Raw genomic sequence first — 24,286 nt, forward strand, 5'->3', positions numbered from 1 at the left:
GGCAGATTTTCCTACTTATTTCAAGTGAAAATTTACTTGAAACGGGTGAAAATAGTCAAATAAGTTATTTTTCTGGTGTTATTTTTCTGGTGATGACTCTAAATGTTGAAATAGCAGTAAAACCACATTCATTGATGAAATGACATAAGGGATGGAAAGGAGGGATGGCAGTTTTACAGGGGGGATGATTTGGACCGTGTTTATTTTAGGGGGGGAAGATTTGGACCGTTTTTATTTCAGGGGGGGATGCCATCCCCCCTCATCCCCCCTCAACTCCAGTACTGATCATTTCCCTCTTTTATCACCGATGCCCTTTATTCCACACATCTCTGGTCTGTCTTTTCCCCGTCCATCTCCTCCCCGGTCCTTTTCTCTCCTCGTCGTCTTTGAGGCGAGTCATAGGTGCTCTATAATTAGCAGCTTCCTCACACCTGAATTGATTGGCTGTTAATTATAGAGCTCCAACTGCTGAGTGGATTCTAGCACGGCGCTCCTTCTCTCTCCCTCTGTCACTCATTCCTGACTGTTTACTGGAGGAGAAGAAATCCATCTGTGGCATCTTGTTCCTCCACAGATGTCTCATCTCCTTGAAGGGGGACTCCCTGTTTCCTTGGGAACCTGCTTGAACCCCCCACCACCGTTACTGGGGGTTTAATATTTCTGGATGTTAAGTAACAATGGTATTAGTTAGCTAATATACTCCAAATATAGTCATGCTCAGAGGTGTATAATAAAGGTGTATAATCCAGATGTATAATCCAGGTGCCATAAAGTAAAAATCCTGTCCAGCAGTTGTTCCAACCAAATACTAAACCAGCTCCTCTGCAGGTAAATGGTACAGTAGGTTGTTAGTGAAAACCCCTGTTCTAAATGTACTGGCTGATCCAGAAAAATTGCAGCGTTTTTACTTTATGGCATCTGGATTAATAGCTGGGAGGGAATATGTCAACAATCATGAAAATCGTTCACTTGGTGAACAATTTTTTGATATTTGGCATGGTGTTAGGTATGGACATAAGGTTTTCAAAAATCACCGCAAACAAATTCTGACGCCCCTTAGTGGCCGGTTTGCAGAAAATTCAAAATGGCTCCCGCCGAAAAGACCAAAGGTCAAATCTCAGCTTCTCTCAGTCCTAGATTGTTGAATATTGTCACTTTTTCTACTTTTTTGGTGCTAGGAATTCAATTCTGAGATACATTTTTCTTATTTTAAGGTCATGTTGAAGGTCAAATTTAATTTTCAAGGTCATTTTTTGCCCAAAAAACTATCTCAATGAATTAAGTTACATAAAAAGATTATATAGGGCTCTAGACCCATATTTTCTCCCCCAATGAATGCAATTTTCTGTTTATTGGACAGGTCACTATCGCTGTAGTGTCAATCTCATTGGGTGAGAACAGTGGCTTCATTCAGGCTTAAGATGAACAAAACTAAGTCAAAGTGAAGGAATAAGATTTTATTAAAATAACACACAAAAACCGCAGCTGTGCATGTTTAAACTCACTTAACACCTACAATACCGCCTCTATCGCCTCTCTTATTGATTCATTTTGAATTTTCTGCAAACCGGCCACTAGGGGGCGTCACAATTTGTTTGCGGTGGTTTTTGAAAACCTTATGTCCAAACCTACCACCATGCCAAATATCAAAAACTTGTCACCAAGTGCACGATTTTCATGAATGCCCTCCCAGCTATAAACACCTCTGCAAAAAACAACCAATTCCCATGTTGCAAACAGCAGAAATTGCTGTAGCCTTGTCTTTACATGCTTCTTCAGAGGGTTGGAACAACTGCTGGACAGGATTTTTACTTTATGACACCTGGATTATTCACCTCTGGTCATGCTAAAAGGAAACAACATCCTCTTTCAGCTCTGTTACCTCTTTTGGTGCATTTCAGGAGATTATTTAAAATCAATCAATCTTGAACGCTTTATCAAGTCTCAGAATTGGTTATTGTACAAACAGCCTCAAGTGAACACCACCATCATATATATTTCACTATCATTTTAATTAACAGGCTTTGCAGCAATAACTTCTGTTGTGTTATCAATACGCTGTAATGTTTCCTGTCCTCAAGTACAATACACGTTGAACCGGCATACAAACATGTTTCTATAATCAGATCTAAAAATGGAGGGCACCTCCCAAGTAAAACAAAAAAAAGAGGAAAAAACAAGTGCAAACATTGAAGTGGCGTTATCCCGGTGTAAGTGATGGTTCATTGTATAATTGACGACCCTTCAGCCCTGATTGAACCGGTCCTGGGACATGTCTAATCAACAGAAAAGCTCTTCTCACCTCAACAGCAAATAAAACAGATAAAAGCACTCAGTTCTGAAAACGCCACAAGTCAAGTGTCCTTAAATGAATGTTTGTGAAGCCGTTGGGCAGTTTACTAGCTGATGATTGTTGACATCCCTGCACTCGTTCATGCAACAGTATCTGATATGTGGAAGTCATTTAACCCTTGTACTGTCATTGGGTCAAAATGACCTAATTCTCCTTCCTTCTTCTTCTCCCTTCCTTCCTTTCTTCCTTCTTTTTCCCTTCCTTCCTTCTTTCCTACTGCACTCTCCTTCTTTTCTCCCTTCCTTCTTTTCTCCCCTCATTCCTTCTTTCTTTCTTTTCATTCTTCCTTCCATCATTCTTTTCTCCCTTCCTTCCTTCCTTCCTTCCTTCCTTCCTTCCTTCCTTCCTTTCTCCCTTCCTTCCTTATTTCCTTCCTTCCTTCCTTCCTTCCTTCCTTCCTTCCTTCCTTCCTTCCTTCTTTTCTCCCTTCCTTCCTTCCTTCCTTCATTCCATCCTTCTTTTCTCCCTTCCTTCCTTCTTTCTTTCTTTTCATTCTTCCTTCCATCCTTCTTTTCTTCCTTCCTTCCTTCCTTCCTTCCTTCCTTCCTTCCTTCCTTCCTTCTTTTCTCCCTTCCTTCCTTCCTTCCTTCATTCCATCCTTCTTTTCTCCCTTCCTTCCTTCTTTCTTTCTTTTCATTCTTCCTTCCATCCTTCTTTTCTTCCTTCCTTCCTTCCTTCCTTCCTTCCTTCCTTCCTCCCATCCTTCTTTTCTCCCTTCCTTTCTTCTTTCTTTTCATTCTTCCTTCCATCCTTCTTTTCTCCCTTCCTTCCTCCCTTCCTTCCTTCCTTCCTTCCTTCCTTCCTTCCTTCCTTCCTTCCTTCCTTCCTTCCATCCTTCTTTTCTCCCCTCCTTCCTTCTTTCTTTCTTTTCATTCTTCCTTCCATCATTCTTTTCTCCCTTCCTTCCTTCCTTCCTTCCTTCCTTCCTTCCTTCCTTCCTTCCTTCCTTCCTTCCTTCCTTCCTTCCTTCCTTCCTTCCTTCCTTCCTTCCTTCCTTCCTTCCTCCCTTCCCGAAGACAGCAAAAGGGTTAAAATGGGTGGTTTATTTCATTTCATTGTAACGGTGAAAGTATTGGGGCACCAAACTTTTAATTAGTAGTAGACACAAGCAATGCGTGAAAGAGTCAGTTGGTTTGAGTGTAACTGGATGGAAATGCACTTGCGTTTTCCAGACTTTACTGACTTCTCTGTGATCTAAAATTAAGCAGCAGATGAAACATTGGTTGAAATTCTGTAACCTGACTGTTATTTCTTTCACCGACTTTCATGTATGAAGTCCAATAAAGTTTGCGTCTGTAACTTTTGGATGCTTTGGAACTTGATTCCTATATTTTGAATGAAGTGTACACTGCAAAGCCTCAAAATCTTAACAAGAATATTTATCTTATTTCTAGATAAAATGTCTCATTTTTAGTCAAAAAAATCTCATCACTGGAAAAAATAACAATTTTCACCTGTTTCAAGTAGATTTTCACTTGAAATAAGTAGAAAAATCTGCCAGTGGAACAAGATTTTTTTGCTTGTAATAAGAAGATAAATCTTGTCCCACTGGCAGATTTTTCTACTTATTTCAAGTGAAAATGTACTTGAAACAGGTGAAAATTGTCAAATAAGTTATTTTTCTGGTAATGACTTAAGTGTAATGAGATTTTTTGACTAAAAATGAGACATTTTAACCCTTGTTCTGTCTTTGGGTCAAAATGACCCAGTTCTTCTATCCTTCTTTCCTCCTGCTCTCTCCTTCCTTCCTTATTTCCTTCTTTTCTCCCTTCCATCTTTTTCCCCTTCCTTACTCCCTTTCCTACTTCCTTCCTTCCTTCTTTCCTTATTTTCTCCTTTCTTTCTCCCTTATTTCCTTATTTCCTCCCTTCCATCTTTTCTCCCTGCCTTACTCCCTTTCCTACTTCATTCCTTCGTTCCATCTTTTCTCCTTTCTTCCTTACTTCCTTCTTTCCTCCCTCCCATCTCTTCTCCCTTCTTTACTCCCTTTCCTACTTCCTTCCTTCTTTCTTTTCTCCTTTCTTTCTTCCTTACTTCCTTCTTTCCTCCCTTCCATCTTTACTCCCTTCCTTCATTCGTTCTTTTCTACCTTCACCCTCCCTTGACCCAAAGACAGGACAAGGGTTAACTAAAAATAAGACAAATATTCCTGGTAAGATTTCTAGTTTTTGCAGTGTAAAGTTGAGAATGAAATTGGCGACATTGAACCATTGAACATTGAAATATTGAAACATTGAAACATTAATTGCACATGACTGTTGTGTAACTGGGGGTCTGGCTTGTCTGTGTTTGCAGGGCTGTCCCCAGCTGCTGCCTGCAGAACGGATCCTGGTACCGGTGAACGTGGTGAAGCCCATCACCCTGCGGGCCAAGAACCTTCCCCAGCCCCAGTCCGGACAGCGAGGCTACGAGTGTCTGCTCACCATCCAGGGAAACGAGCACCGAGTCCCCGCCCTGCGCTTCAACAGCTCCTCCGTGCAGTGTCAGAACACATCGGTGAGGGAGTTTCAGTTCCAGCATCTCTGACTTAGTGGCCATACACACACACAAACACACACACGATCTCTCTATACCGGGGGTCGGCAACCTGCGGCTCTTTAGTGCTGCCCTAGTGGCTCCTGGAGCTTTTTCAAAAATGTTTGACCTTTTTTTTCCTTTTTTTTCTTTTTCTTCTTTTTTTCGTTTTTTCTCTTTTTTATTTTTTCTCTTTTTTTCCTTTTTTTTCTTCTTTTTAATTTTTTTTTCCTTTTTTCTCTTTTTTTCTTTCTTTTTTATCTTTTTTATCTTTTTTTTTTGTTTTTTTCCTTTTTTCTTCCTTCTTTCCTTTTTTTATTCTCGACATTTCGACTTTTTTCTCGACATTTCGACTTTTTTCTCGAGATTGTTCTTCAACATTAATCTCGACATTCTGACTTTTTTATCGACATTTTGAATTTTTTATCGACATTTCAACTTTTTTATCGACATTTCAACTTTTTTATCGACATTTCAACTTTTTTATCGACATTTCAACTTTTTCTCGAAGTGCATAATGAAAAAAAAATCTTCCTCCAGTTCTAACTAATATAGAAACATGCAGCATGTGTTGCCTTCATTCTAAGGCTTATACAAGACTTTTCCTTTTTTTTCCTTTTTTTCCTTTTCTTCTCCTTTTTTCTTATTTTTTTCCTTTGTTTCTCTTTTTTTCCTTCTTTCTTTTCTTTTTTTCTCTTTTTTTCTTTTTTCTCTTCTTTTTTTCCTATTTTTCTCTTTTTTTCTTCGTTTTTCCTTTCCTTTTTAATCTCCACATTTTGACTTTTTTCTTTACATTTGAGTTTTTTATCAACATTTCGACTTTCTTCTCAAAACTGTACTTCAACATTAATCTGGACATTTCAACTTTTTTCTCGAAATTTTTACTTTTTTCTCTACCATTCGACTTTTTTCTCAACATTTCGACTTTTTTCATGAAATTTTGACTATTTCCTCGACATTTTGACTGTGCATATTGAAAAAAAAAATCTTCCCCCAGTTCTAACTAATATAAAAACATGCAGCATGTGTTGCCTTCATTTTAAGGTTTATACAAGACTTTTCATTTTTTGCGGCTCCAGATATATTTGTTTTTTGTGTTTTTGGTGCCTGATTTATCCCATAAGTGACTGCAGAATAAATCTCCCACACATACAGCACATACATATCGATTCCAGCTGGGAGAGTTTTTTGTCTGACTTTCCCGACGTGATGCTCCATTCACTCACCAGCGAATGTGTTGACAGCGAGAACCAAGAAAGGCTTTATTCTGATCTTGATGCTAATCGTCTGTTGATGCAATAACATCCCATCTTCCTGTCCATCTTCATCACTCCGAGTGTGTGTGTGCGTGTCAAGACGTCGGAGACTCGTGTGTAATCACAGTACATCCCAAACTGTGTACTTGATTGAGCTGAGAAGAGAAGAAACTGTGATTTAGCAGAAAATGATGATTCCTGCACCGACCCCACAGGCTGCTCGTGTTACACAACTAAATTGAAAATAATCTCATCTTTTAAGACTCTGTCTGTCTTTTTGTGCATGTGTGTGTTTGTGTGTGTGTGTGTGTGCAGTACTCGAGTTGAGGGGGGATGATGCATCCCCCCTAAAATAAAAACGGTCCAAATCATCCCCCCTGTTAAACTGCCATCCCCCCTTTCCATCCCTTATGTCATTTCATCAATGAATGAGGTTTTACTGCTATTTCAACATTTAGAGTCATCACCAGAAAAATAACTTATTTGACAATTTTCACCTGTTTCAAGTAAATTTTCACTATAAATAAGTAGAAAAATCTGCCAGTCGGACAAGATTTATCTTCTTATTACAAGCAAAAACATCTTGTTCCACATGCAGATTTTTCTACTTATTTCAAGTGAAAATCTACTTGAAACAGGTGAAAATTGTGTTTTTTTCCAGTGATGAGTCTTGTTTTAAGTGTAATGAGATTTTTTTTACTAAAATTAGACATTTTAACTAGAAATAAGTAAGCCCAGTGGATATTTAAAGCTTACAGAAGGCTGCATTTAACTGCTGCTATGTCATTCCTGCAGTATTTCTGCAGCTGTTTTGGTCACTGCTATTATTTGTAATATATTATATTATTTGTAATCAGCACAAATTATCTGTCCCCATATGATAAAATCCACCATCCCCCCTGATTTTTTTTTACAACTCGAATACTGCATGTGTGTGTGTGTTTGTGTGTGTGTGTGTGTGCAGTTGCGTCATGTACAGCCACCTGTTGAGATGGTGTTTTCTACATTCAGACGTCCAAACACTCAGACATCACAGACTCTTGTGGACGTGGAGATGGCAGCCTGTTTAAAACCTTTCCTTCTCTCCTGTTCCCTTTCCTCCTCCGGTTGCCATGGTGATAGTATTTCTACGATGGGATGGAGATGAGCAGTCTTCCCGTGGAGCTGACCGTCATCTGGAATGGAGATTTCAGCATCGACAACCCCGCCCACAACAAAGGTGAGACGAAAACGTTTGCAGATTCTCCCGCAGACCGGACGTGCCGATCCACAGATTCACACGTTTAATAAAACCCTGCGCCCCGTTTTTTCTCACGTGCACATAGTCTCTTCCAAACTCTCACTTAAACACACAACGTAAAGCTGCTGCCGCCTCCCCATTGTTGCCCTTGGAGCCCGTCTCCATGGCAACAGGAGGTTGGTGTGCTGAGGTGAGGCATCCGTTCCCTATGTTGCCATGTAGAGTGGTTAACTTCAGAACTAGAGTTGTAAAAAAGAATCAGGGGGGATGGTGGATTTTATCATATGGGGACAGATAATTTGTGCTGATTACAAATAATATAATATATTACAAATAATAGCAGTGACCAAAACAGCTGCAGAAATACTGCAGGAATGACATAGCAGCAGTTAAATGCAGCCTTCTGTAAGCTTTAAATATCCACTGGGCTTACATCAAATACATCAAAACACAACAATAAAAAACACTTTTCTGAACTTATCAATATGACTCTGTCCTTCACAGGATAAGTAACATGGATCACTGCAAAAACTCACAATCTTAACAAGAATACTAGAAAATTTCATGAAATTTTGATATGGGCATGCCCTACCGCCCATTCGACCCCTCTCGCTGCTTTGGTTTGGGGCTGTAGTGTTTGTGTTCGGGGTGGTTCTATGTCAGTTTGAGGTGTTTACGGTTGTATTGCATTCATTCCTGTGCTCCCAATAGTTAAAAATGGGGCGCGCTTTTTGGCGTCTAGCGCCCCCCACGGTGACACTTTTGACTGAAAAAAGTAATGCCCATCGAGGCAACATGGAGACGTATCTAACGATGTATGCCATATATGGGTACACGTTGTGGTTCAGGCTACATGATAGACAATGACAATGGATAGGCTTTTTTTTCACCGTGGTAGAAAATCCCATCCGAATGAATGGGGCCATTTGGCATGGATTTTGACATAAAATTTCCTTAAATCCCAGCTTCATGAAATTTGAATATGTTGACGGCCACAGCGTGCCGAGTGGGGGAACATTTGTACGATGTCTCTACGATAATCTGTCGCCTAGCAACAAGCGTCCAAAGTCAAATGGAAATTTAAAAAAAAAATGAAAGGTCAATATCGCAAAAATTTTAATAATTGGCATAATGAGCTTGTACGGCCCGTAAGTGCCAATCGGACCGAGTGTTTGAAAGTTTGAACGATGTCTCTACGATAAAGTTCGACCGAGCAATAAGCGTCTGAATTTTTGCCTTTTTTGTTTGCTTTATGGCATCTAGCGTTGCCACGGTAACACTTTTGACTGAGAAAAGTAATGCCCATCGAGGCATGATGGAGACGCATCCAACGATATATGCCATGCATGGGTGCACATTCCGGTTCGGGCAGCATTAACAGATTGTTTATTCACATGGTCCCCCATACAAATGCATTGGTTTTTGTTGCCATGGTAACAAGCCCCATAGGATAGAATGGGACAATTTGGCTTTAATATCTCAAAAGCTGTAAACGACAGCGTAATGAGACCTCAGTATGTTGTAGTCCACATGAAGCTGAGTCTTTTAACGTTGGAACCAAGTCTCTGCGATACCGCGTTGCCGCGCAACAAGCATCCGAAGTTCCGTTAGCATCAAAATGAACAATGTGGAATATCTCAAAAACCGTAATAGCAAGCATGACGAGACTAAAATATGTTGCAGTACAAAGCGTCCCGGGTTGGTCAATGTTGTAATGATGTCCGTACGATAAACCGTTGCCTAGCAACAAGCGTCCAAAATAAAAGTGATTTTTTTTTTAAATTGAAAGTTAAATATCGCAAAAACCGTAATAACTAGAATGATGAAGTTGTATGGTCCTTTAAAGACTATCGGGCCGAGTGTTTCAAAGTTTGAACGATGTCTCTACGATAAAGTTCGGCCGAGCAATAAGCGCGGGAATTTTCGCCTTTTTTTTTGCTTTTTGGCATCTAGCGTTGCCACGGTAACCCCTATTACTGAGAAAAGTAATACCCATCGAATCACGATTGAGACGCATCCAACGATGTATGCCATGCATGGGTGCACGTTGCGGTTCGGGCCGTATTAACGGACGAAAAAAAGTGCGGAATAATAAGAATAACTAGACAAAATTCCCGGGAAATTTTGAAGTGCCACGGACTACTGCCGGATGATCGCGGGGCTTATTTGCACCCATGAAGGTCAAGGACTCGATACAGATTCCAATGACACCACCCATGACTCTTTATGTCAAACCATTCAAAAGTTATTACAGAAAATATAGAACCGCTAACTGAACCGCTAACGGGATCACTAACGGGATCGCTAACGGGACCGCTAACGGGACCGCTAACCGAGCCGCTAACGGGATCGCTAACCGAGCCGCTAACAACCGCTAACGGAACCGCTAACGGGACCGCTAATGGGATCGCTAACGGAACAGCTAACGGGACCGCTAACGGGATCGCTAACGGGATCGCTAACGGGATCGCTAACGGGATTGCTAACGGGATCGCTAACGGGACCGCTAACCGAGCCGCTAATGGGATCGCTAACGGGACCGCTAACAACCGCTAACAGAACCGCTAACGGGACCGCTAACAGAACCGCTAACAGAACCGCTAACGGGATCGCTAACAACCGCTAGCGGAACCGCTAACGGGACCGCTAATGGGATTGCTAACGGGACCGCTAACGGGGTCGCTAACTGGACCGCTAACGGGATCGCTAACTGGACCGCTAACGGTACCGCTAACGGGATCGCTAACGGAATCGCTAACTGAACCGCTAACGGGACCGCTAACCGAGCCGCTAACGGGATTGCTAACCGAGCCGCTAATGGGATCGCTAACGGGACCGCTAACAACCGCTAACGGAACCGCTAACAGGACCGCTAACAGAACCGCTAACAGAACCGCTAACGGGACCGCTAACGGGATCGCTAACAACCGCTAGCGGAACCGCTAACGGGGTCGCTAACTGGACCGCTAATGGGATCGCTAACTGGACCGCTAACGGGACCGCTAACGGGATCGCTAACGGGATCGCTAACGGAATCGCTAACTGAACCGCTAACGGGACCGCTAACGGGATCACTAACAACCGCTAGCGGAACCGCTAACGGGACCGCTAACGGGGTCGCTAACTGGACCGCTAACGGGACCGCTAACGGGACCGCTAACGGGACCGCTAACCGAGCCGCTAACGGGATCGCTAACCAAGCCGCTAACGGGATCGCTAACGGGATCGCTAACAACCGCTAACGGGATTGCTAACGGGACCGCTAACGGGGTCGCTAACTGGACCGCTAACGGGATCGCTAACTGGACCGCTAACGGGACCGCTAACGGGATCGCTAACAGGACCGCTAACAGAACCGCTAACGGGACCGCTAACACCAATAACACTACCATCCCATAATAAACACCTACCATCCCATAATAACACTAACATCCCATAATAACACTAACATCCTATAAAAACACCTGCCATCCCATAATAACACTAACATCCTATAAAAACAACTGACATCCCATAATAACACTAACATCCTATAAAAACACCTGTCATCCCATAATAACACTAACATCCTATAAAAACACCTGACATCCCATAATAACACTAACATCCTATAAAAACACCTGACATCCCATAATAACACCTATCGTGTGTGTGTGTGTGTGTGTGTGTGTGTGTGTGTGTGTGTGTGTGTGTGTGTGTGTGTGTTCATCTAAGGTTAAAAGGTCAGGGTTCAGATTTCTCCATTTTCCAGGTTATACTATGAATTCTGTACTGAGTGAGTCATGTGACCAGTTCTGGGTCAGTCTAATCAGTCAACAGCTGAGCTCTGGTTGCTAGGGGCAACAAGAACCTGATACAGAGGGAGCGGGAATGACTCAGCTGGATTTTTGGTTGTGACAAACCTGAAATCACTCCACTTTGCGCTCAAACCGTAGCTCTTAGCAGAAAAACGAAAACATTTTGAGAAACAGAGAACCTACCAGATTATCTAAATGTTATTTTCATACAGATATTCCTTAAAATGTGTTAGTAACGGCAATTCGAAAACAAAAATGAGATTTTTTTTAAGAAAACTTCATTTAACATGGGAGTCAATGAAGAGAGAGACAGGAACTGGCGTGTCTGTTGGCTCCCCCGTTAAAATTTTGTGCACACCACGCCTGTCAAAGTCACATTTTATAAATCACAACACCTATGTCTATATTCTGACCAAAAATTATCTGTCTACCTTTTACGGTTTGGCCGTGACCTCGAGTTACAAATAAGAAATCATGTTTTTTTTTCAGTGTAACTACACTCTAGCAAACTGACTCCCGTGCTCTAGATTTGAAAAAAAGTGATTTCCAGTCCTCGCTTGAGGGCTCATATCTTGAAAAGTGTACATTTTAGGAAAAAACTGTTTCGGGTTTGGAGAGAGAAGAGAAGTTTTCCTCCGTTTTGAAGTTTGAATGACGTTTCTACGTGCAAGTATGAGAAAGATACGTGACTCAGAAAAAAGGTGATTTTTTTTTTTTTTTAACCTCCTCCCACCCAAAGTGTGAAATGCTGCCCCATACAAATACATGGGAAAATCTCCCCATTAGTTTGGAAATTTGGAAATGTTTTTGCACTTCGTGCAAAAACTATTCGTGCCATCGTTCTGAAAATCCACAGGACTGTAGTTAAATTCAGGGCCTACAACTTTCTAAATCGGTTCAGAATTTTTCGAGTAACGGTGTGCGAGTGGTGAGGCCCCAAACTTCACGCAATGCGTTCCGGATGGGGCAAAAAGCGCACGTTTGTGCACGTTGCGCAAAAACGTGCACGCCAATCGCTAATAAAAGTCATACCCATCGATTCCCGATTAAGGCGCACGTTTCTACGTTTTTACTTTTCGCGTTTTCTCAAAGCTGTAGGAGGAGTAGCCGGACAAAGTTTTTACGGAAGAATATATAATAAACTAGACAAAATTCCCGGGAAATTTTGAAGTGCCACGGACTACTGCCGGATGATCGCGGGGCTTATTTGCACCCATGAAGGTCAAGGACTCGATACAGATTCCAATGACACCACCCATGACTCTCTATGTCAAACCATTCAAAAGTTATTACAGAAAATATAGAACCGCTAACTGAACCGCTAACGGGATCGCTAACGGGATCGCTAACGGGACCGCTAACGGGACCGCTAACCGAGCCGCTAACGGGATCGCTAACCGAGCCGCTAACAACCGCTAACGGAACCGCTAACGGGACCGCTAACGGGACCGCTAACGGAACCGCTAACGGGACCGCTAACGGAACCGCTAACGGGACCGCTAATGTGATCGCTAACGGGATCGCTAACGGGATCGCTAACGGGATCGCTAACGGGACCGCTAACCGAGCCGCTAATGGGATCGCTAACGGGGCCGCTAACAACCGCTAACAGAACCGCTAACGGGACCGCTAACAGAACCGCTAACAGAACCGCTAACGGGATCGCTAACAACCGCTAGCGGAACCGCTAACGGGACCGCTAATGGGATTGCTAACGGGACCGCTAACGGGGTCGCTAACTGGACCGCTAACGGGATCGCAAACTGGACTGCTAACGGTACCGCTAACGGGATCGCTAACGGAATCGCTAACTGAACCGCTAACGGGACCGCTAACCGAGCCGCTAACGGGATTGCTAACCGAGCCGCTAATGGGATCGCTAACGGGACCGCTAACAACCGCTAACGGAACCGCTAACAGGACCGCTAACAGAACCGCTAACGGGACCGCTAACGGGATCGCTAACAACCGCTAGCGGAACCGCTAACGGGACCGCTAACGGGACCGCTAACGGGGTCGCTAACTGGACCGCTAACGGGATCGCTAACTGGACCGCTAACGGGACCGCTAACGGGATCGCTAACGGAATCGCTAACTGAACCGCTAACGGGACCGCTAACGGGATCGCTAACAACCGCTAGCGGAACCGCTAACGGGACCGCTAACGGGGTCGCTAACTGGACCGCTAACGGGATCGCTAACTGGACCGCTAACGGGACCGCTAACGGGATCGCTAACAGGACCGCTAACAGAACCGCTAACGGGACCGCTAACACCAATAACACTACCATCCCATAATAACACTAACATCCCATAATAACACTAACATCCTATAAAAACACCTGCCATCCCATAATGACACTAACATCCTATAAAAACACCTGCCATCCCATAATAACACTAACATCCTATAAAAACACCTGACATCCCATAATAACACTAACATCCTATAAAAACACCTGCCATCCCATAATAACACTAACATCCTATAAAAACACCTGCCATCCCATAATAACACTAACATCCTATAAAAACACCTGCCATCCCATAATAACACTAACATCCTATAAAAACACCTGACATCCCATAATAACACTAACATCCTATAAAAACACCTGACATCCCATAATAACACTAACATCCTATAAAAACACCTGACATCCCATAATAACACCTATCGTGTGTGTGTGTGTGTGTGTGTGTGTGTGTGTGTGTGTGTGTGTGTGTGTGTGTGTGTGTGTGTGTGTGTGTGTGTGTGTGTGTGTGTGTGTGTTCATCTAAGGTTAAAAGGTCAGGGTTCAGATTTCTCCATTTTCCAGGTTATACTATGAAGTATGTACTGAGTGAGTCATGTGACCAGTTCTGGGTCAGTCTAATCAGTCAACAGCTGAGCTCTGGTTGCTAGGGGCAACAAGAACCTGATACAGAGGGAGCGGGAATGACTCAGCTGGATTTTCGGTTGTGACAAACCTGAAATCACTCCACTTTGCGCTCAAACCGTAGCTCTTAGCAGAAAAACGAAAACATTTTGAGAAACAGAGAACCTACCAGATTATCTAAATGTTATTTTCATACAGATATTCCTTAAAATGTGTTAGTAACGGCAATTCGAAAACAAAAATGAGATTTTTTTTAAGAAAATGTTTTTTAACATGGGACTCAATGAACAGCGAGACAGGAATTGGCGTATCTGTTGGCTCCCCCGTTAAAATTTTGTGCACACCACGCCTGTCAAAGTCACATTTTATGAATCACAACACCTATGTCTATATTCTGACCAAAAATTATCTGTCTACCTTTTACGGTTTGCCCGTGAGCTCGAGTTACAAATAAGAAATCATGTTTTTTTTTCAGTGTAACTACACTCTAGCAAACTGACTCCCGTGCTCTAGATTTGAAAAAAAGTGATTTCCAGTCCTCGCTTGAGGGCTCATATCTTGAAAAGTGTACATTTTAGGAAAAAACAGTTTCGGGTTTGGAGAGAGAAGAGAAGTTTTCCTCCGTTTTGAAGTTTGAATGACGTTTCTACGTGCAAGTATGAGAAAGATACGTGACTCAGAAAAAAGGTGAATTTTGTCTTTTTTTTCTCAACATTTTCCCATCCGCTTATAATGGCGCCATTGAAATGCATGGGAAAATCTTCCCCATTAGTTTGGAAATTTGGAAATGTTTTTGCACTTCGTGCAAAAACTATTCGTGCCATCGCTCGGAAAATCCACAGGACTGTAGTTAAATTCAGGGCCTACAACTTTCTAAATCGGTTCAGAATTTTTCGAGTAACGGTGTGCGAGTGGTGAGGCCCCAAAGTTCACGCAATGCGTTCCGGATGGGGCAAAAAGCGCACGTTTGTGCACGTTGCGCAAAAACGTGCACGCCAATCGCTAATAAAAGTCATACCCATCGATTCCCGATTAAGGCGCACGTTTCTACGTTTTTACTTTTCGCGTTTTCTCAAAGCTGTAGGAGGAGTAGCCGGACAAAGTTTTTACGGAAGAATATATAAATAATAATAAGCCTGAGCAATAGTATGAGTGCCTCGTGCTGCGCACGAGGCACTCCTCCTCCATTGAGCTTGCGCAGCTCAATGGAGGAGGCGTGCCACGTGGCGCAGCCGTGGCACTAACTAGACAAAATTCCCGGGAAATTTTGAAGTGCCACGGACTACTGCCGGATGATCGCGGGGCTTATTTGCACCCATGAAGGTCAAGGACTCGATACAGATTCCAATGACACCACCCATGACTCTCTATGTCAAACCATTCAAAAGTTATTACAGAAAATATAGAACCGCTAACTGAACCGCTAACGGGATCGCTAACGGGATCGCTAACGGGACCGCTAACGGGACCGCTAACCGAGCCGCTAACGGGATCGCTAACCGAGCCGCTAACAACCGCTAACGGAACCGCTAACGGGACCGCTAACGGGACCGCTAACGGAACCGCTAACGGAACCGCTAACGGGACCGCTAACGGGATCGCTAACGGGACCGCTAACGGGATCGCTAACGGGATCGCTAACGGGACCGCTAACCGAGCCGCTAATGGGATCGCTAACGGGACCGCTAACAACCGCTAACAGAACCGCTAACGGGACCGCTAACAGAACCGCTAACAGAACCGCTAACGGGATCGCTAACAACCGCTAGCGGAACCGCTAACGGGACCGCTAATGGGATTGCTAACGGGACCGCTAACGGGGTCGCTAACTGGACCGCTAACGGGATCGCTAACTGGACTGCTAACGGTACCGCTAACTGGACTGCTAACGGTACCGCTAACGGGATCGCTAACGGAATCGCTAACTGAACCGCTAACGGGACCGCTAACCGAGCCGCTAACGGGATTGCTAACCGAGCCGCTAATGGGATCGCTAACGGGACCGCTAACAACCGCTAACAGGACCGCTAACAGAACCGCTAACAGAACCGCTAACGGGACCGCTAACGGGATCGCTAACAACCGCTAGCGGAACCGCTAACGGGGTCGCTAACTGGACCGCTAACGGGATCGCTAACTGGACCGCTAATGGGACCGCTAACGGGATCGCTAACGGAATCGCTAACTGAACCGCTAACGGGGCCGCTAACGGGATCGCTAACAACCGCTAACGGAACCGCTAACAGGACCGCTAACAGAACCGCTAACAGAACCGCTAACGGGACCGCTAACGGGATCGCTAACAACCACTAGCGGAACCGCTAGCGGAACCGCTAACGGGGTCGCTAACTGGACCGCTAACGGGATCGCTAACTGGACCGCTAACGGGACCGCTAACGGGATCGCTAACGGAATCGCTAACTGAACCGCTAACGGGACCGCTAACGGGATCGCTAACAACCGCTAGCGGAACCGCTAACGGGACCGCTAACGGGGTCGCTAACTGGACCGCTAACGGGATCGCTAACTGGACCGCTAACGGGACCGCTAACGGGATCGCTAACGGGATCGCTAACGGAATCGCTAACTGAACCGCTAACGGGACCGCTAACCGAGCCGCTAACGGGATCGCTAACCAAGCCGCTAACGGGATCGCTAACGGGATCGCTAACAACCGCTAACGGGACCGCTAACGGGATTGCTAACGGGACCGCTAACGGGGTCGCTAACTGGACCGCTAACGGGATCGCTAACTGGACCGCTAACGGGACCGCTAACGGGATCGCTAACAGGACCGCTAACAGAACCGCTAACGGGACCGCTAACACCAATAACACTACCATCCCATAATAAACACCTACCATCCCATAATAACACTAACATCCCATAATAACACTAACATCCTATAAAAACACCTGCCATCCCATAATAACACTAACATCCTATAAAAACACCTGCCATCCCATAATAACACTAACATCCTATAAAAACACCTGACATCCCATAATAACACTAACATCCTATAAAAACACCTGTCATCCCATAATAACACTAACATCCTATAAAAACACCTGACATCCCATAATAACACTAACATCCTATAAAAACACCTGACATCCCATAATAACACCTATCGTGTGTGTGTGTGTGTGTGTGTGTGTGTGTGTGTGTGTGTGTGTGTGTGTGTGTGTGTGTGTGTGTGTGTTCATCTAAGGTTAAAAGGTCAGGGTTCAGATTTCTCCATTTTCCAGGTTATACTATGAAGTCTGTACTGAGTGAGTCATGTGACCAGTTCTGGGTCAGTCTAATCAGTCAACAGCTGAGCTCTGGTTGCTAGGGGCAACAAGAACCTGATACAGAGGGAGCGGGAATGACTCAGCTGGATTTTTGGTTGTGACAAACCTGAAATCACTCCACTTTGCGCTCAAACCGTAGCTCTTAGCAGAAAAACGAAAACATTTTGAGAAACAGAGAACCTACCAGATTATCTAAATGTTATTTTCATACAGATATTCCTTAAAATGTGTTAGTAACGGCAATTCGAAAACAAAAATGAGATTTTTTTTAAGAAAACTTCATTTAACATGGGAGTCAATGAAGAGAGAGACAGGAACTGGCGTGTCTGTTGGCTCCCCCGTTAAAATTTTGTGCACACCACGCCTGTCAAAGTCACATTTTATAAATCACAACACCTATGTCTATATTCTGACCAAAAATTATCTGTCTACCTTTTACGGTTTGGCCGTGACCTCGAGTTACAAATAAGAAATCATGTTTTTTTTTCAGTGTAACTACACTCTAGCAAACTGACTCCCGTGCTCTAGATTTGAAAAAAAGTGATTTCCAGTCCTCGCTTGAGGGCTCATATCTTGAAAAGTGTACATTTTAGGAAAAAACTGTTTCGGGTTTGGAGAGAGAAGAGAAGTTTTCCTCCGTTTTGAAGTTTGAATGACGTTTCTACGTGCAAGTATGAGAAAGATACGTGACTCAGAAAAAAGGTGATTTTTTTTTTTTTTTAACCTCCTCCCACCCAAAGTGTGAAATGCTGCCCCATACAAATACATGGGAAAATCTCCCCATTAGTTTGGAAATTTGGAAATGTTTTTGCACTTCGTGCAAAAACTATTCGTGCCATCGTTCTGAAAATCCACAGGACTGTAGTTAAATTCAGGGCCTACAACTTTCTAAATCGGTTCAGAATTTTTCGAGTAACGGTGTGCGAGTGGTGAGGCCCCAAACTTCACGCAATGCGTTCCGGATGGGGCAAAAAGCGCACGTTTGTGCACGTTGCGCAAAAACGTGCACGCCAATCGCTAATAAAAGTCATACCCATCGATTCCCGATTAAGGCGCACGTTTCTACGTTTTTACTTTTCGCGTTTTCTCAAAGCTGTAGGAGGAGTAGCCGGACAAAGTTTTTACGGAAGAATATATAAATAACTAGACAAAATTCCCGGGAAATTTTGAAGTGCCACGGACTACTGCCGGATTATCGCGGGGCTTATTTGCACCCATAAAATGGGTATAAAGGACTCAATACTGATTAATATGACATCATCCATGACTCTCTATGTCAAACCATTCAAAAGTTATTACAGAAAATATGTAATAGGCTAATAGAACCGCTAACAAAACCGCTAACGGGACCGCTAACGGGACAGCTAACAGAACCGCTAACGGAACCGCTAACGGGATCGCTAACTGAACCGCTAACGGGATCGCTAACGGGATCGCTAACGCGATCGCTAACGCGACCGCTAACGGGGCCGCTAACCGAGCCGCTAACCGAGCCGCTAACGGGATCGCTAACCGAGCCGCTAACAACCGCTAAAAGAACCGCTAACGGGACCGCTAACGGGATCGCTAACGGGACTGCTAACAGGGCCGCTAACAGGATCGCTAACGGGACCGCTAACGGGACCGCTAACGGGACCGCTAATGGGATCGCTAACGGAACCGATAACGGGACCGCTAACGGGACCGCTAACGGGACAGCTAACAACCGCTAACAGAACCGCTAACGGGACCGCTAACGGGACCGCTAACGGGATCGCAAACAACCGCTAGCGGAACCGCTAACGGGACCGCTAATGGGATTGCTAACGGGACCGCTAACGGGGTCGCTAACTGGACCGCTAATGGGATCGCTAACGGGACCGCTAACGGGATCGCTAACGGAATCGCTAACTGAACCGCTAACGGGGCCGCTAACGGGACCGCTAACCGAGCCGCTAACGGGATCGCTAACCGAGCCGCTAACGGGATCGCTAACGGGATCGCTAACAACTGCTAACGGGACCGCTAACCGAGCCGCTAACGGGATCGCTAACCGAGCCGCTAACGGGATCGCTAACGGGATCGCTAACAACTGCTAACGGGACCGCTAACGGGACCGCTAACGGGGTCGCTAACTGGACCGCTAACGGGATCGCTAACTGGACCGCTAACGGGACCGCTAACGGGATCGCTAACTGAACCGCTAACGGGACCGCTAACGGGGTCGCTAACTGGACCGCTAACGGGATCGCTAACGGGACCGCTATCGGGATCGCTAACGGAATCGCTAACTGAACCGCTAACGGGACCGCTAACCGAACCGCTAACGGGATCGCTAACTGAGCCGCTAACGGGATCGCTAACGGGATCGCTAACAACCGCTAACGGGACCGCTAACGGGATTGCTAACGGGACCGCTAACGGGGTCGCTAACTGGGCGGCTAACGGGATCGCTAACTGGACCGCTAACGGGACCGCTAACGGGATCGCTAACAGGACCGCTAACAGAACCGCTAACGGGACCGCTAACACCAATAACACTACCATCCCATAATAAACACCTACCATCCCATAATAACACTAACATCCTATAAAAACACCTGACATCCCATAATAACACTAACATCCTATAAAAACACCTGCCATCCCATAATAACACTAACATCCTATAAAAACACCTGACATCCCATAATAACACTAACATCCTATAAAAACACCTGACATCCCATAATAACACTAACATCCTATAAAAACACCTGACATCCCATAATAACACTAATATCCTATAAAAACACCTGCCATCCCATAATAACACCTATCGTGTGTGTGTGTGTGTGTGTGTGTGTGTGTGTGTGTGTGTGTGTGTGTGTGTGTGTGTGTGTGTGTGTGTGTGTGTGTGTGTGTGTTCATCTAAGGTTAAAAGGTCAGGGTTCAGATTTCTCCATTTTCCAGGTTATACTATGAATTCTGTACTGAGTGAGTCATGTGACCAGTTCTGGGTCAGTCTAATCAGTACAGCTGAGCTGTGGTTGCTAGGGGCAACAAGAACCTGATACAGAGGGAGCGGGAATGACTCAGCTGGATTTTCGGTTGTGACAAACCTGAAATCACGCCACTTTGCGCTCAAACCGTAGCTCTTAGCAGAAAAACGAAAACATTTTGAGAAACGGAGAACCTACCAGATTATCTAAATGTTATTTTCATACAGATATTCCTTAAAATGTGTTAGTAACGGCAATTTGAAAACAAAAATGAGATTTTTTTTAAGAAAACTTCATTTAACATGGGAGTCAATGAAGAGAGAGACAGGAACTGGCGTGTCTGTTGGCTCCCCCGTTAAAATTTTGTGCACACCACGCCTGTCAAAGTCACATTTTATGAATCACAAAACCTATGTCTATATTCTGACCAAAAATTATCTGTCTACCTTTTACGGTTTGGCCGTGACCTCGAGTTACAAATAAGAAATCATGTTTTTTTTTCAGTGTAACTACACTCTAGCAAACTGACTCCCGTGCTCTAGATTTGAAAAAAAGTGATTTCCAGTCCTCGCTTGAGGGCTCATATCTTGAAAAGTGTACATTTTAGGAAAAAACAGTTTCGGGTTTGGAGAGAGAAGAGAAGTTTTCCTCCGTTTTGAAGTTTGAATGACGTTTCTACGTGCAAGTATGAGAAAGATACGTGACTCGGAAAAAAGGTGAATTTTGTCTTTTTTTTCTCAACATTTTCCCATCCGCTTATAATGGCGCCATTGAAATGCATGGGAAAATCTTCCCCATTAGTTTGGAAATTTGGAAATGTTTTTGCACTTCGTGCAAAAACTATTCGTGCCATCGTTTTGAAAATCCACAGGACCGTAGTTAAATTCAGGGCCTACAACTTTCTAAATCGGTTCAGAATTTTTCGAGTAACGGTGTGCGAGTGGTGAGGCCCCAAACTTCTCGCAATGCGTTCCGGATGGGGCAAAAAGCGCACGTTTGTGCACGTTGCGCAAAAACGTGCACGTCAATCGCTAATAAAAGTCATACCACTCGATTCCCGATTAAGGCGCACGTTTCTACGTTTTTACTTTTCGCGTTTTCTCAAAGCTGTGGGACTAGTTACGCGCCAAAGTTTTTACGGAAGAATAAAGAATAACTAGACAAAATTCCCGGGAAATTTTGAAGTGCCACGGACTACTGCCGGATGATCGCGGGATGCACCCATGAAGGTCAAGGACTCGATACTTTGTCATTTGACACCACCCATGACTCTCTATGTCAAACCATTCAAAAGATATTGGACTATAACGTATCGGCCAATCAGAAGAAGGGGCGGGGCTAATTTTCACCAATGAGGGTCAGGGACTCGATACTTAGTCATTTGACACCACCCATGTCTCTGTATGTCAAACCATTCAAAAGATATTGGACTATAACGTATCGGCCAATCAGAAGAAGGGGCGTGGCTAATTTGTACCAATGAGTGTCAGGGACTCCATACTTAGTCATTTGACACCACCCATGTCTCTGTATGTCAAACCATTCAAAAGATATTGGACTTTAACGTATCAGCCAATCAGAAGAAGGGGCGGGGCTAATTTGCACCAATGAGGGTCAGGGACTCGATACTTAGTCATTTGACACCACCCATGTCTCTGTATGTCAAACCATTCAAAAGATATTGGACTTTAACGTATCAGCCAATCAGAAGAAGGGGCGTGGCTAATTTGCACCAATGAGGGTCAGGGACTCGATACTTAGTCATTTGACACCACCCATGTCTCTGTATGTCAAACCATTCAAAAGATATTGGACTATAACGTATCGGCCAATCAGAAGAAGGGGCGTGGCTAATTTGCACCAATGAGGGTCAGGGACTCGATACTTAGTCATTTGACACCACCCATGTCTCTGTACGTCAAACCATTCAAAAGATATTGGACTTTAACGTATCAGCCAATCAGAAGAAGGGGCGTGGCTAATTTGCACCAATGAGGGTCAGGGGCTCGATACTTAGTCATTTGATACCACCCGTGACTCTCTATGTCAAACCATTCAAAAGATATTGGACTATAACGTATCGGCCAATCAGAAGAAGGGGCGGGGCTAATATGTATATATAATATACAAATGTAAATATTTATATGTATAATAATAATAATATACATATATATCCCATGAACCTGTCCCCAGCAGGACTGGGGATCATGTAAGGTCAGGGTTCAGATTCCTCCATTATCCAAGGTAAAGTATTATGAAGTCTGCATTGAGTGGGTCATGTGACTAGTTCTGGGTCACATGACCCGGAAGTATGGTAGTGTATATTGTATTGGAATGACTCAGCTAGTTCTTCGGATTTGACAAGCCTCAAATAACTTCACCTTGTAATCAAACTGTAGCTCCTAGCAGAAAAACAAAGACATCGTGAGAGAGACAGAACCCGGAAGATTCTGACAATCTTAATTTTCATCAGATATTCCTTAAAATGTGTTAGTAACGGCAATTCGAAAACAAAAATGAGATTTTTTTGAAGAAATTTTATTTTAACATTGCAGTGAATGGACAGCGAGACAGGAATTGGCATGGCTCTTAGTCTCCCCGTTTAAATTTTGTGCACACCACGCCTGTCAAAGTCACATTTTAAGAATACCAAAATGTATGTCTACATTCTGACCAAAAATTATCTGTCCAGCTTTTACGGTTCGGCCGTGAGGTCGAGTTACAAATAAAAATTATGGTCATTTTTTCAGGGTTCTGCTCACTCTGATCAATTCGAAGCTCCACTCTAGATTTGAAAAAGGGGGTTTTTTAGTCCTCGCTTGAAGGCTCATATCTTGAAAAGTGTACATTTTAGGAAAAAACAGTCCGGGGTTTAGAGAGAGAAGAGAAGTTTTCCTCCGTTTTGAAGTTTGAATGACGTTTCTACGTGCAAGTATGAGAAAGATAGGTGACTCAGAAAAAAGGTGATTTTTTTTTTTTTTTAACCTTCACCGGACATTTCACACCCACAGTGTGAAATGCTGCCCCATACAAATACATGGGAAAATCTTCCCCATTAGTTTGGAAATTTGGAAATGTTTTTGCACTTCGTGCAAAAACTATTCGTGCCATCGTTCTGAAAATCCACAGGACTGTAGTTAAATTCAGGGCCTACAACTTTCTAAATCGGTTCATAATTTTTCGAGTAACGGTGTGCGAGTGTTGAGGCCCCAAAGTTCACGCAATGCGTTCACGATGGGGCAAAAAGCGCACGTTTGTGCACGTTGCGCAAAAACGTGCACGCCAATCGCTAATAAAAGTCATTCCCATGAAGTCCCGATTAAGTCGCACGTTTCTACGTTTTTACTTTTTGAGTTTTCTCAAAGCTGCGCAACTAGTTACGCGCCGAAGTTCATACGGAAGAATATGGAATAATAATAATAACTAGACAAAATTCCCGGGAAATTTTGAAGTGCCACGGACTACTGCCGGATGATCGCGGGATGCACCCATGAAGGTCAAGGACTCGATACTTGGTCATTTGACACCACCCATGACTCTCTATGTCAAACCATTCAAAAGATATTGGACTATAACGTATCGGCCAATCAGAAGAAGGGGCGGGGCTAATTTGCACCAATGAGGGTCAGGGACTCGATACTTAGTCATTTGACACCACCCATGTCTCTGTATGTCAAACCATTCAAAAGATATTGGACTTTAACGTATCAGCCAATCAGAAGAAGGGGCGTGGCTAATTTGCACCAATGAGGGTCAGGGACTCGATACTTGGTCATTTGACACCACCCATGTCTCTGTATGTCAAACCATTCAAAAGATATTGGACTATAACGTATCGGCCAATCAGAAGAAGGGGCGTGGCTAATTTGCACCAATGAGGGTGAGGGACTCCATACTTAGTCATTTGACACCACCCATGTCTCTGTATGTCAAACCATTCAAAAGATATTGGACTTTAACGTATCAGCCAATCAGAAGAAGGGGCGTGGCT

The 24,286-nt window shown here is 43.9% G+C and overlaps 1 protein-coding gene across 1 annotated transcript in view; it reads left to right on the forward strand.

The window, feature by feature from the left end:
- Positions 1-24,286, forward strand: part of LOC133424561 (collagen alpha-1(VII) chain-like) — a 153,072-nt gene that overhangs the window by 127,934 nt on the left and 852 nt on the right. The window contains exons 75-76 of the mRNA XM_061715236.1: positions 4,649-4,849; positions 7,246-7,342. Coding sequence (XP_061571220.1) covers positions 4,649-4,849; positions 7,246-7,342 — 298 coding nt within the window. The remainder of the gene's footprint in view (positions 1-4,648; positions 4,850-7,245; positions 7,343-24,286) is intronic.

This window comes from Cololabis saira, chromosome 23 (genome assembly GCF_033807715.1).
Source record: "Cololabis saira isolate AMF1-May2022 chromosome 23, fColSai1.1, whole genome shotgun sequence".
Classification (NCBI taxonomy): domain Eukaryota; kingdom Metazoa; phylum Chordata; class Actinopteri; order Beloniformes; family Belonidae; genus Cololabis; species Cololabis saira.